Below are 13,019 nucleotides of genomic sequence, written 5' to 3' on the forward strand. Positions count from 1 at the left end.
TCACTGTTTCCACTGTTTCCCCATCTATTTCCCATGAATTGATGGGACCAGATGCCATGGTCTTAGTTTTCTGAATGTTGAGCTTTAAGCCAACTTTTTCACTCGCCTCTTTCACGTTCATCAAGAGGCTCTTTAGTTCTTCTTTGCTTTCTGCCATATTGGTGGTGTCATCTGCATATTTGAGGTTACTGATATTTCTCCTGGCAATCCTGATTCCAGCTTGTGTTCCTTCCAGCCCAGTATTTCTCATGATGTACTCTGCATAGAAGTTAAATAAGCAAGGTGACAATATACCTTGACGTACTCCTTTTCCTATTTGGAACCAGTCTGTTGTTCCATGTCCAGTTCTAACTGTTGCTTCCTGACCTGCATATAGGTTTCTTAAGAGGCAGGTTAGGTGGTCTGGTATTCCTGTCTCTTTAAGAATTTTTCAGTTTGTTGTTCTTCATTGAACTAGATATCTTGATTTCACCTCCTCCCCACCCAGGCTAGAAATAAATCTTATGAGTAGCTATAGTTGACTCTAAGCTATTGCCTTCTCAGGCCATTGTGTTTTTGACCTGAACTTTTAATGGTATCAGTAGGTGAATATGATATTGGGTTAGATTTAAGCATTCTGCAGCTTTAACAGATTAATTCTTGTAGAGGGGACAGCTGAATCAGTGATTCTGAAAAACCTTGTTTGAGCCTTTCCCTATCTTGATTTTTATTTACTAACTATGTAATAAGGGCATAATTTTGGAGCTCTATGAAATAAAATTATAATTCTGAGATGTCTGTTTCTTAGGTATGTTTATGAAGTGTTTGAGTATTTTAATTTAGCTAAGCATAGAACCCATTTATCTTTAAGGAATTTTTACCATTCGGTTGCCCAAAGAAACTCCTGGCCAACATTTTGAAGGGCTGAACATGTTAACTGCTCTGCTGGCACCAAGAAAATCCAGGACTGCAAAACCACTTGTGGAAGAGATAGGTATGTTTATTGCAGTTGGGAGAAAATGCAGGTAAATGAATATTTGGAATGCTGTGTGTTTCTCAAGGAAAAGGGATATAGCACATAGGAATTAGGAGAAAATACTTCAGATGACAAGATGAGGAGATCAGGTAACACCATATGAAAATAGTTCATTTGTTGACATTTAATTTAAGACATAAAGAACTCTGTTAAACCAGTAGGTCAGCCATTTTTTGGCACCAACTGAGGCAGCGTCTCTGTGTTTGGCAATATATTGGCCTCTTGAGCTAAAATCAGGAGCCTGCAATTCAGTGTAAGCAGAAAGCAAACATCACCCAGGTCAAAGAAGTGGATCATCTCCCACGCCCTGGAATCTTACCCTGGTTATTTCTCGCTCCTGACTCTCCGAGGTAACCACTACCTTCAGTGTTATCTGTTTTTGAATTAGATCAATATATATATATAATCCATTACAGTAAATGATCTTTGTTGTCTAGCTTCTTTCGCTTAACATTTTTGTGAGATTTATCCATGTATAGCTGAGGTCTGTTTGTTTTTATTGTGTTATTGTTTATATATCCTACCATTGATGGAACTTTGGCTTGGTTCCTTTTTTTTTTTTTGTCTAATAAGAATAGTGAGGTGAAGGCTGGACAAAATAGGTGAATGGGATTAAGACATACAGACTTCCAATTTTATAATAAGGAAACCACGGGGATGTAATATACAGCGTAAGGAATCAGGTCAATAGTACTGTAATTACTTTATATGGGGACAGATGGTGATCAATTTGTAATGTTTGTAAATATGAAATTATTATATAGTACACCCAGAATGGACCTAGTATGATACATTAACATATTAAAAAAAAAAAGAGAGAATAGCAGGAGTATTCTTTTGGGGTACATGGACAGACACTTTTTCCCTATACTTTTTCTTCCCCAAGTTGTACCTAGGAAATCTGGTGCTTTAATGAACTAGTACTTTACATATTTAGGCGCTTCTGAGGTTTCTGAGGAAGGAGTGGAAGATGACGATGATGAGTTTGATTGGGAAATTGAACAGTCCCCCTATGAAGAGGTACCAGAAAGTGCCTTGAATCCGAACTGCCGCTACGGGTTTGGAAACTTGCGCTCAGGAGTGTTTCAGCGGCTGCAGGTATGTTTTTCTAAAAGACCTTGGTATATACCAAGGGTTTGACCATTTGAATAGTTTAATTTCAGTTCTGCTCATACCTGGAGGTTTTTCTATGAAGATAGTAGGAGATGTTGTATTTAGAGCGCAAACCACAACTCCTCGAGTGTGATCGTTACACAGACAGACACTCCCTTCCGTGTCAGTGTCTGTGTGGCCCAGTCTCATTGTGCTTACACATGAAAGATGTCCTGGTACTTTCTTTTTTCTCCACTTCAGTTGTTATTTTAGACATGAAGTTTCCAAAATACAGAACAGAACCCCTCTCTCCTCATACTTCCTGAAAAGCTGCATGTTTTATGCTTCTAAGAAATGAAATTGTTTACTTGTGGCATGATGTCTCTTCTGTTTGATATGTAAATGAAGCAGAATATTCTTGATGAGAAGAGGTTTCCGTCTTTGGATCAAATTGTTTAGTGTTTAGTGTACTGTAGGCACTTTCTGTATTTACTCTTCGTGGGGTTTGAGTGGAATCTTTTGTTAAAATCTGCTCTTTGGTAAGTTAGGCTGAAAAAGGAATGGCATCACTCTCTTCCTCAGACAATGTAGGAAATTCTATTTCATGAATGAAATGGAAATTTTGGATTATTTTCTACTTTAGTTGTATTATAGAAAGCAATATAGTTGATGTCTCACTTAAAACTTTATTTTTTTATTTACTTATTGAACTTTTTGGTCTAGTTTTACTTTTTTTTTAATAGAATGTCATATGATTGGAACCATGCAACATGTAAACATGTAGCCTTTTCAGATTGGCTTCTTTTTTAGTAATATGTGTTTAAGTTTCCTTCATGTCTTTTCATGACTTGATAGCTCATTTCTTTCTTTCTTTTTTTTTCCTCTGACTGGAGTAGAGCCTCAGCCCTTAGCAGTAAAAGTGCAGAGCCCTAACCACTGGACTGCCAGGGAGTCCCCTTAATTTTTTTTAATGAAAGAAACATGTGATGAACAGTTTTTTATTTTAACTTCATTCCTTCTGGGTAGCGGATGTCAGAGCTGCTTAGCATGTGGTTTATTACAGTGAGACATATTTGAGTCTGCTAAAGAAAGGTAAAGGATCTATGTGTTGGTCCTACTTGTACCTCTGTTTAAATTTGGAATTCAGGCCAGTTATTTGACCACAAATAAATTCTGTCTCCTCTTTGTAAAACAGTGATAAATTTGCTCACCTACTTTATAAGGCTGTTTAGAAAATTTACGGAGATGCTACATTTGAAAACTCTTGAAAAAAAATAGATTAGCATGCTTGAAAGAATTCTGCCCTTAAGAAATTTAAAATGCTCTCAAAACTTCTTAAAGGGAACAAAATTGGGATTTACTTAAGAGCAAAAAATACTAATGAGATATTTCATTCAAACGCCTTATATGTTTTTCTGCTGGGTTATGGTTTCTCCATATTCTCTCTCCCTAACCAAATTTCCTGGTTATCTCTCAGGTAGTAAGAATAGAATCAAGTTTTTTCTACAGCAGAAACTACAGTAAATGGACCTCAGTTGTTTGGCAGAGAGTCGTCTGTGGTTAATCTTTTGGAGATTACCTGTCTAAATCTATAAATGAATGAGAGAAGACTCCTGCAGGCTAAGGACAGATTGTACATTCAGTCTGAAAGTGCTTGTTGATGCCAAGGAACGTGGTTTCCTCATTACTGCCGCTGTAGAGGGAAGAGCCTCTCAAGGGGTTTCTGCCGCATTGCTGAGAAGATGCAGGACTGCCATGATGTGAGCCCAGGCCAAGTCCCTGGGAGGTCAGAAATTCTTGTATCTGTTGAAAATGTTCACTAAGTTAGTAATTTAGGTTGAGTTAAGAGAAAAGTTATTAAACAATATTCTTTTTATCTTTGAATGTCTTGTCTAATGCCCTGAATCTCTATAGATTCCTGTCTCCCAGTTTAAAAAAAACATAAGTGCATCATCCTCACATTTTTGAAGCCTTCCTGTAGCTCTTCCTGACTGCATCCCTCTGAACCTTGCTGTTATAAACAATTTGAATGCCTCTTGTCTTCAACAGAGGGAAAAACAAAATGCATTTGAGAAAATTCTAAAGGATAATGTAAATAGCAATACTATTAACAGTGCAGGTGTATTACCCCACATGTACAATGTAGGGATCACAAAAAGTTCTGAAACTAAAAGTTCTTTGTATTGAGTTTGATGACATGACCTGATCAGAGCTGATGAGTTTTTCATTAATTAAAAGAAAAAATCCTGCTTAGTGTGCATATTCAAAGATTTTGCAGTAGAAATAGCAATGAATTTAAATATGGTGTGCTGTCCCAGACTTCTTAGAGGGGATTAAGTAACACATGGATTGTAGGTACACCATTACTTTTCTAAACTCTTTTAAGAGTGAATCCTGAAGCTCAGCCCTCTCTGGGGAACTTGGGTAGACTGTGGACCTCAGTGACAGCTAATGGACAGTATCTGGACCTCCAGTGACAGCTAGCAGCTGCTATGTGTGTCCCTGAGAGGCACTGGGCTGGGCTCCACGTCACCATTCTGTCGTGGCCTCATCACTATCGTACGTGCATATTCTACCACTGGACAAACCAATGTGTAGTTTTTAAATATTGTGTTTTCTCATATGGATTAAATGTGAGGTTTGCAGTGTCCTTCATGACAGTTTGGAAATGTCAGAACTTTTGAAAATCATGTGTGAATCAAGATGCCAGTAATTAAAGGATGCTGTCTTCGGGGTATTAAGGTACATGTGTTTTATGTGATTGTGCCACCAAAATCTTCCATAACTGGTATTACTTGCAGAGTTCAATTGCATTTATAAGTGTTCTGTTTGTGAGATTCATGTCATGCGATGAAAAACTGAGCAATCATGTAAGATTAATGTGTAAGACCTTTTTTATGGATTGTAAAGAAATTCTTTTTATTTTTAGAAATTTTATTATTTAAAAATTTTTTAAATTGCAGTATAGTTGATTTATGATATTGTGTTAGTTTCAGGTGTACAGCAAAGTGATTCAATTATACATGCATACATACATATATGGGTGTATATATATGTATATTTCAGATACTTTCCCGTTATAGGTTATTAGAAAATGTTGACTATAATTCCCTATGCTATACAGTAGGTCTTTGTTGATTATCTATATTTTACATGTGGTAGTGTGTATATGTCAGTACCAAACTCTTACTTAGTTTATGTCCACCCCACGTGATCCCCAAGACCTTTTTCTACTATTAAACGAGCTGGAGGAAACTGAGACCATTATTGCATAAAAAAAAAACTTTGAGAACATATTTTCTATTTTAAATGATGTGCTTAAGAAACCACCATTTACAGTTCCTCTAGTTCTGCCTTTGGATGAGAAAATATCCATAAAATTTTGTTGACTCATATTTTATTAACATTTTTACAGTCTCTTTCCACCCACCCTCCATTAAATGAAATACAGCTTAATTTTTCTCTGATGATAAAAGCAATATATATTCATTATAAAGATACAATATAAGAAAGAAAGTAAAACATCATCCATAATTCCAGTACCCAGGTATCTTCTCGGAATTGAATTATTTAACCCTTTATTGGGGGATAGTGTATAGTCTTTCATGTTTATTTCCCACCAGCCATTTACACAGGGTTTGCTTGTGACTTCTGTATTTTATACTAATACTAAGAAGGAAATAAAATTATTTTTGCTGAAACAAATTCTCTGTCACCACCCTGCCCCCATACACACGTGTGCACGCTCACCCACACTGGCCCCTCCCCACCCCCCCACCCGCCAGCCCCAGCCCGCCAACACACACACAGTTTCCTTTTTGAAATTTCTGCCAGCCACAGGGCGCCTTTGGAAAACTGCCCTGGCAGTTCCAAGTCAGGGCTTCTAACCAGGCTTCTGGCATCAGTGGCTGCCAGCAGCAACAATCCTCGAGTCTCTGGACTCCCACCCAGAGGCTCCCGGGACCATTGCTGCCAGCAGCCGCAGGATGCTGGCCTGCCAGCCCTTTCCTTCTCTCAGCTACACTGGGGACCTGAAGCTGTTGTTTCCAGGAGACCTACTGGCCTGATGGGCACACAGTTCTTCATTTTCTCTCTGGAGAGTCTCTGCCTTCACTCTGCTGAAACTCACATTAGCCTTGTTTAGATCCCACATGACCTTTTCTTGGCGCTGCCCATCTTTAAATAGTTTTCCCAGTGCTGACCTTAGCAGTACTTTCAAAATGAAAGAAAAACAAGAATCATTTTCGCCTTGTTGTAGTGTGTCATTTCTCGTCCTCTTCTCTTCCTTTCTCTTGTTTGACAGATGCCTTAGATTTCACTGCTCCAAGCTAACTTCACTTTTTAGTTTGTGCCAGTTTCACACTCCCCGCCCCCCACCATGCTGCCCAAGGCCTGCCTCACTGCCCCTCCTGTCTCTGTGGTTAAGGAGGTGATGTCAGGCAGGTGAGGAAGCAGAGGAGAGAGAAGGAGTCCAGGTTGTCCTGCTCAGGGAAGAGATATGTCTGAAAAATTAAACTAGAACTCTGAAAGTGTTTTCCCCTGGAAGCCTTGCTGCACGCTTGTAAACTCTGTATTGCGAGTGCTCTATTTCCAGTTTATTTTGAATTGAGTAAATTTGTGGGCTGGCCAGAGAATCTAACTATGATTTATAATCATGCATCTTTAGGAAAATTCACTCTGAGCCTCCCAAAAGTAAATTGTGAAAGAACTCTTGGAATGTAGATTTTTCCAAGTTTGGGGATCTGTTTTTTCCCCAGAAGGTTTGTGCGCTGAAGTATTCAGATATTCTGGATGTGACTTCCAAAAATGAAAGAGCCCCTGGGCCCCTTCATTTTACTAGGATATGCTTACATTAAGTGTTGGTGATGTTTTATTGTTCAGTTGCTAAGTTGTGTCTGACTCTTTGCAACCCCATGGACGGCAGCAGGCCAGACTTCCCTGTCCTTTACTGTCTTCCAGAGTGTGCTCAGATTTCATGTCAGTTGAGTCAGTGATACTATCTAACCATCTCATCCTCTGCCACCCTTTTCTCCTTTTGCCTTCAGTCTTGGCCAGTATCAGGGGCTTTCCCAATGAGGTGACTCTTCACATCAGGTGGCCAGGCGCTCAGCCTTCTTTATGGTCCAGCTCTCACATCTGTACATGACTACTGGAAAAACCATAGCTGATGTTACTTTAGCTCAATGGATTGTGGTAGGGCTGAGAGGTTTTTTTTTGGAGGTTTTTTTTTTTTTTTTTTAAATTGTAGGAATTCTGATGGTGTGCAGAGTTCTGTATCTTAGTCTCTCCCTGGCAGATTCCATATGCTGCTGCTGCTAAGTCGCTTCAGTCGTGTCTGACTCTGTGCGACTCCAAAGACGGCAGCCCACCAGGCTCCGCTGTCCCTGGGATTCTCCAGGCAAGAATGCTGGAGTGGGTTGCCATTTCCTTCTCCAATGCATGAAAGTGAAAAGTGAAAGTGAAGTCGCTCAGTCATGTCCAACTCTTCGAGACCCCATGGACTGCAGCCCACCAGGCTCCTTCGTCCTTGGGATTTTCCAGGCAAGAGTACTGGAGTGGGGTGCCATTGCCTTCTCCGGGCAGATTCTGTATAGCTGATTTCATTGTAGTGATTTTGCTGTGCCGCAGCTGTTGGCTTTAAGCCTGGGCATCAGTCACCAATCAATCATTCTATTTACAAGTCTTTTAACAGTTTGCCTTCACAAACCTCTACCAAGTTATTTCCCTTGATTTCTTTTCAACTAATAATCTTCAAGCTGCTTCCAGTTTGCTTACTTATCCCTTGCAGTTGGTGGTGGGAATGGGGAGATTGAAGAAAGAAAAAAGAGCTTTAGAAATATTTTGTATTGTATGAGGTTTTTTCCCTTCATGATTCTAGTCAAAAGGAAAAAGACCATATGGAATGTAGGTGGTTTTACTAATACAGGTGTTTTTTGTAGAGTTGGACTTAGGAAACATGTGGTAATGTTGAATATTACTTTGGATTAGATTTTTAAATTTTCAAGTGGAAATTATGTCTATTAAAATTGTCCTTAAAAATTCTTGTTAGGGATGAAAAGGGGCAAGGAAATAATGACAGAGCCCAGAGTTGGCTTGGCCTTGGGGGCCTGACTAAAAAGACTGCATTTCTCTTCAAGGGGAGTATCTACAGCGACATGAAAATTGTCTAAGTTTTGGTTTGCTGACGTGGCACCCCTGGCAGCAGCAGCTCAATCTTGGGTCTAGAAATTTATTTCAACTTGCCCTTTCATAATTTTTAAATCTCTGGGAGTAAATGGGGGAATAAATGGAGAATTAAATGTTCCTGTTTGCTTGCAGAGGTTATTCTGTTCTGGTTTTCATGTTAAATTTTATAGCTTTAATCCATGTTAGTCAGTTTGTTTGTTGTAAGGATTAAATGAAATAATTGATGTGAAAGCTTCTAACAGGGCCTGGCAAATAGTAGATGTTTAACAAACATTTGCTGGATTTGAATTTAAATGTCACAGGTGGTATAATGACTTACCGATCGATTAGATTCTTCTTGTGTTTGGGCATTTTGTACAAAATTAGATATCTCATGGCTCAAATAGGAGACAGCAATTATTCTTTCTTTCCTGGGTGTTCTTAGGATGAATTGAGTGATGTTATCGATATTAAGGATCCAGATTTCACCTCTGCTGCTGAACGAAGGCAGAAACGCCTGGCTGCTGAGCTGGCCAAGTTTGATCCTGATCACTATCTGTAAGTATTGAGTTTTATTTTTTAAGGTTTAAATAATTTACTTGAGATTGAGTATTAAAAAAAAATTTGAGTGCCTTTTTGACCATGTTGGGCATGTGCTTTTTGGACTCCAGAAATGAGTGATAGCTCACCACCTTAATTGACATTTAAATTAACCTACAACTGTTATACCTCGGTGATCTTTGTAAGGTGCTACTTTTCATTACCTTATTTCAACACACCACAGAATTCTTTTAATGTACTTCTTTGAGTTTTTTGCTCTCTAGGCTTTAAAATAGAACACTGCATTCCTGAGAATACATACCATTCTTTTCAGAAGACTCTGTTGTGATTAATGGTATATATGAATAAAAACACGTTTCAGTTTCTTTAAGAATTTGAATCTACATGTACTGCATTTCTTGGCTGATCTAGGGGTGGGTTTTCCCAACACTTTTATCCACTGGCACCTGTAATCGAGGATCCATTTCAAATGAACAAATAACTGTTTATTGGGATAGGATATAGGATATAAATACAGTCTAATTTTAAGTTTTGCTTTATTTCCCACCTGCATCAGTTGTGTCTTGAGCTATCATGTGTCTCTGTCAGGCTTATATTTGTTGAAGGAACAAAACTAAGGGGTGGGTAAATAATCACTTGCCTTGGAAAGATTGTGATGTGTTTCATTGATCACGAATAGCAGCACTTCTTGCAAGGAAGTGATTGTCCCCAGGCCTCTGTGAATACTTGACAGCTTTCTTAGGATGTCAGTAGTGTTTTGATATAGACCTCAGGTAATATTCTTCCCATATTCTGGGCCGGCAGTTTCTAAACTGTTACGTATGCAGCTATTCCCTTGTATAGTGCTCTCAGCTTATCGAGTTCTCTTGTGTGATTATTTCAGTTTTCACAGCAGTAAGGAAGAGGGGGTTAAGGGACTCACCCAGGGTCACACCACTGCTAAGTGACTCATCTGGGACTTGAAAAAAGTCTTTCCATTTGTCATTTTGTATTTCCTTTTCATGTACACTATTTCAGTTTAACTGCTGTTGCTCTTGTGATTAACATTCTATCTCCTGTGACTCAGTGGGAGACTAATTGGAATGGCAGAAATATATCTTGTGATGTGCAAATGGGTTGAGTGATATGTGATGATGAATGGTGGAACTCTTCGACATCCTCAGGGAAGCTGTGTAAGAGTAGGGTGGGTTATGTTTTGGAGGACATCTGAGAGATTCAACTCCGTTTACATTGCCATTTCTAATTACCTTTATCTCTCCAATTGTGACTTTCAATGTCCACTGAAGAATAATTTGAAGAAACCCATTTAAAATCATGCTGAATATTTAAATTGGAAATTTCATTGTCAGCGAATTTTCCTGGGCAAGCATGAAAACAGATTGAGCTTTACAAGACAGAAATTTTGAGTGGGAGGGAGCTTAATTAGCAGAACTGCCTATCTCTTCTCTTCTAAAACTTCAAGAATAGTGATATGCCCTGAGAGAGTTAGGAAATTGGAATTTATAGTTAGCAGTGTGATATTAGAAGCAGCCCTTATTTTTCTCTATCTTCTGTGTCTTTATCCAGAAGCACATTTTCTTGAATAGTATGCATGAAATGTTTTTTGCATTACTTCAGGAAGGGTTCTTTTTACATGAGCGGTTTAAATTCAGTTTCGGGCAACTTGGAGGGTGAGAGTCAGGAGATAAAGATTCTTTGTGACTTTTCTGGTAGGAATGGTGGTGGTGGTTTAGTCACTAAGTTGTGTCCGACTCTTTGTGACCCCTTGGACTATAGCCAGCCAGGCTCCTCTGTCCATGAGATTCTCCAGGCAAGAATACTGAACTGGGTTGCTATTTCCTTCTCCAGGGGATCTTCCTGACCCAGGAATCAAACCCACATCTCTTGCATTACAGGCAGACTCTTCACCAACTGAGCTATAACGGAAGCTGGTAGGAATAAGACCAGTTATTTGTCATTTTTGTTTTATTCTTTATTTATATTAGCTGACTGACTCGCCCAAATGTGTTGAATTCAGTGAAGTGCAAGTAAAATTCTTTTAAATTTTCAGTTAAAAATCACTGCTTATTTTGTTATTCTTAATGGTTAATACAGTGGAAGGAAAGGTTTATTTTATATCCTTACCTACAATGAAGACAATACACTGCATGTATTGTATTAAAATTTATATGTATATAATGTGATATGCATGCATAATACATAGTAGATTTTACATTAGCATAATACATGGTGTTTTCAAGCTGTTTGACTTGCTCTCACAAGTCATGATGTCTCTTCATGTTGTCAGGTTTTTCAGTAGCTTGCTGCTGCTGTTGCTGCTGCTAAGTCGCTTCACTCGTGTCTGACTCTGTGCAGCCCCATAGATGGCAGCCCACTGGGCTCCCCTGTCCCTGGGATTCTCCAGGCAAGAACACTGGAGTGGGTTGCCATTTGCTTCTCCAATGCGTGAACATGAAAAGTGAAAGTGAAGTCACTCAGTTGTGTCTGACTCTTGGCGACCCCATGGACTGTAGCCCACCAGGCTCCTCCGCCCATGGGATTTTCCAGGCAAGAGTACTGGAGTGGGGTGCCATTGCCTTCTCCATTGCAGTAGCTTAAGGAAAACTAATTTAAATTTCACCCTAAGGCAGAACACAGTGAGGTAAATTGACTATATACAAAAATTTATACATTCCAAAGGCGCATGTAAATGACTTCAGGTTATTATTGTTTTAAAAATTCTTTCATGTAAAATCTGGGTGCCAGTGTGTGATATTTTCCCCCATAAGTGTTGCATCCCAGCAGAATGCTGAGCATGTAAAGTTGATCCATTATACTTTTTGATTATCCATTTCTTGCCATTTTAAATTTCTTTTGGTATTATTTTTACAGTAAAGTATGTTGAAGGAATTTTGAAACATTCATTAATAGTCCTTCCTTTTTTGCTTATTATAATTTCCGTATTTCTCTAGCTGAGCCTGTTTTTTTTTTTTTTCCTTCCCAAGCAAGGTTTTTTTTTAATTGTTGGCATATATTTTACTTTAACCAGTTCATAAAGTCTTGCTTATTTCCTTATTGGAGAAAATAAAAGGATTTTTAGTTAACATTCAAAATAACTACTAGATAAGAAAAGGGACAACAATGATTGTATAGCATTTGAAGTACCTTTTTTGGGACCAAGAGAAGACCTTTTTTTTTTTTTTTAATTTTTTTTTTACTCTTTATTTTTACTTTATTTTACTTTACAATACTGTATTGGTTTTGCCATACATTGACATGAATCCACCACGGGTGTACATGCGTTCCCAAACATGAACCCCCCTCCCACCTCCCTCCCCATAACCTCTCTCTGGGTCATCACCGTGCACCAGCCCCAAGCATGCTGTATCCTGCGTCAGACATAGACTGGCAATTCGATTCTTACATGATAGTATACATGTTACAATGTCATTCTCCCAAATCATCCCACTCTCTCCCTCTCCCTCTGAGTCCAAAAGTCCGTTATACACATCTGTGTCTTCTTTGCTGTCTTGCATACAGGGTCATCATTGCCATCTTTCTAAATTCCATATATATGTGTTAGTATACTGTATTGGTGTTTTTCTTTCTGGCTTACTTCACTCTGTATAATTGGCTCCAGTTTCATCCATCTCATCAGAACTGATTCAAATGAATTCTTTTTAATGGCTGAGTAATACTCCATTGTATATATGTACCACAGCTTTCTTATCCATTCATCTGCTGATGGACATCTAGGTTGTTTCCATGTCCTGGCTATTATAAACAGTGCTGCGATGAACATTGGGGGTACATGTGTCTCTTTTAATTCTGGTTTCCTCGGTGTGTATGCCCAGCAGTGGGATTGCTGGGTCATAAGGTAGTTCTATTTGCAATTTTTTGAGGAATCTCCACACTGTTCTCCATAGTGGCTGTACTAGTTTGCATTCCCACCAACAGTGTAAGAGGGTTCCCTTTTCTCCACACCCTCTCCAGCATTTATTGCTTGCAGATTTTTGGATCGCAGCCATTCTGGCTGGTGTGAAGTGGTACCTCATTGTGGTTTTGATTTGGATTTCTCTAATAATGAGTGATGTTGAGCATCTTTTCATGTGTTTGTTAGCCATCCGTATGTCTTCTTTGGAGAAATGTCTATTTAGTTCTTTGGCCCATTTTTTGATTGGGTTGTTTATTTTTCTAGAATTGAGTT

The 13,019-nt window shown here is 38.7% G+C and overlaps 1 protein-coding gene across 1 annotated transcript in view; it reads left to right on the forward strand.

Moving 5' to 3' along the window:
• Positions 1-13,019, forward strand: part of SHQ1 (SHQ1, H/ACA ribonucleoprotein assembly factor) — a 101,068-nt gene that overhangs the window by 6,833 nt on the left and 81,216 nt on the right. Inside the window, exons 3-5 of the mRNA XM_068982755.1 lie at positions 851-973; positions 1,953-2,113; positions 8,718-8,830. Of these exons, the coding sequence (XP_068838856.1) occupies positions 851-973; positions 1,953-2,113; positions 8,718-8,830 (397 nt within the window). The remainder of the gene's footprint in view (positions 1-850; positions 974-1,952; positions 2,114-8,717; positions 8,831-13,019) is intronic.

The sequence above is a fragment of the Capricornis sumatraensis genome, chromosome 10 (assembly GCF_032405125.1).
Source record: "Capricornis sumatraensis isolate serow.1 chromosome 10, serow.2, whole genome shotgun sequence".
Taxonomy (NCBI): Eukaryota; Metazoa; Chordata; class Mammalia; order Artiodactyla; family Bovidae; genus Capricornis; species Capricornis sumatraensis.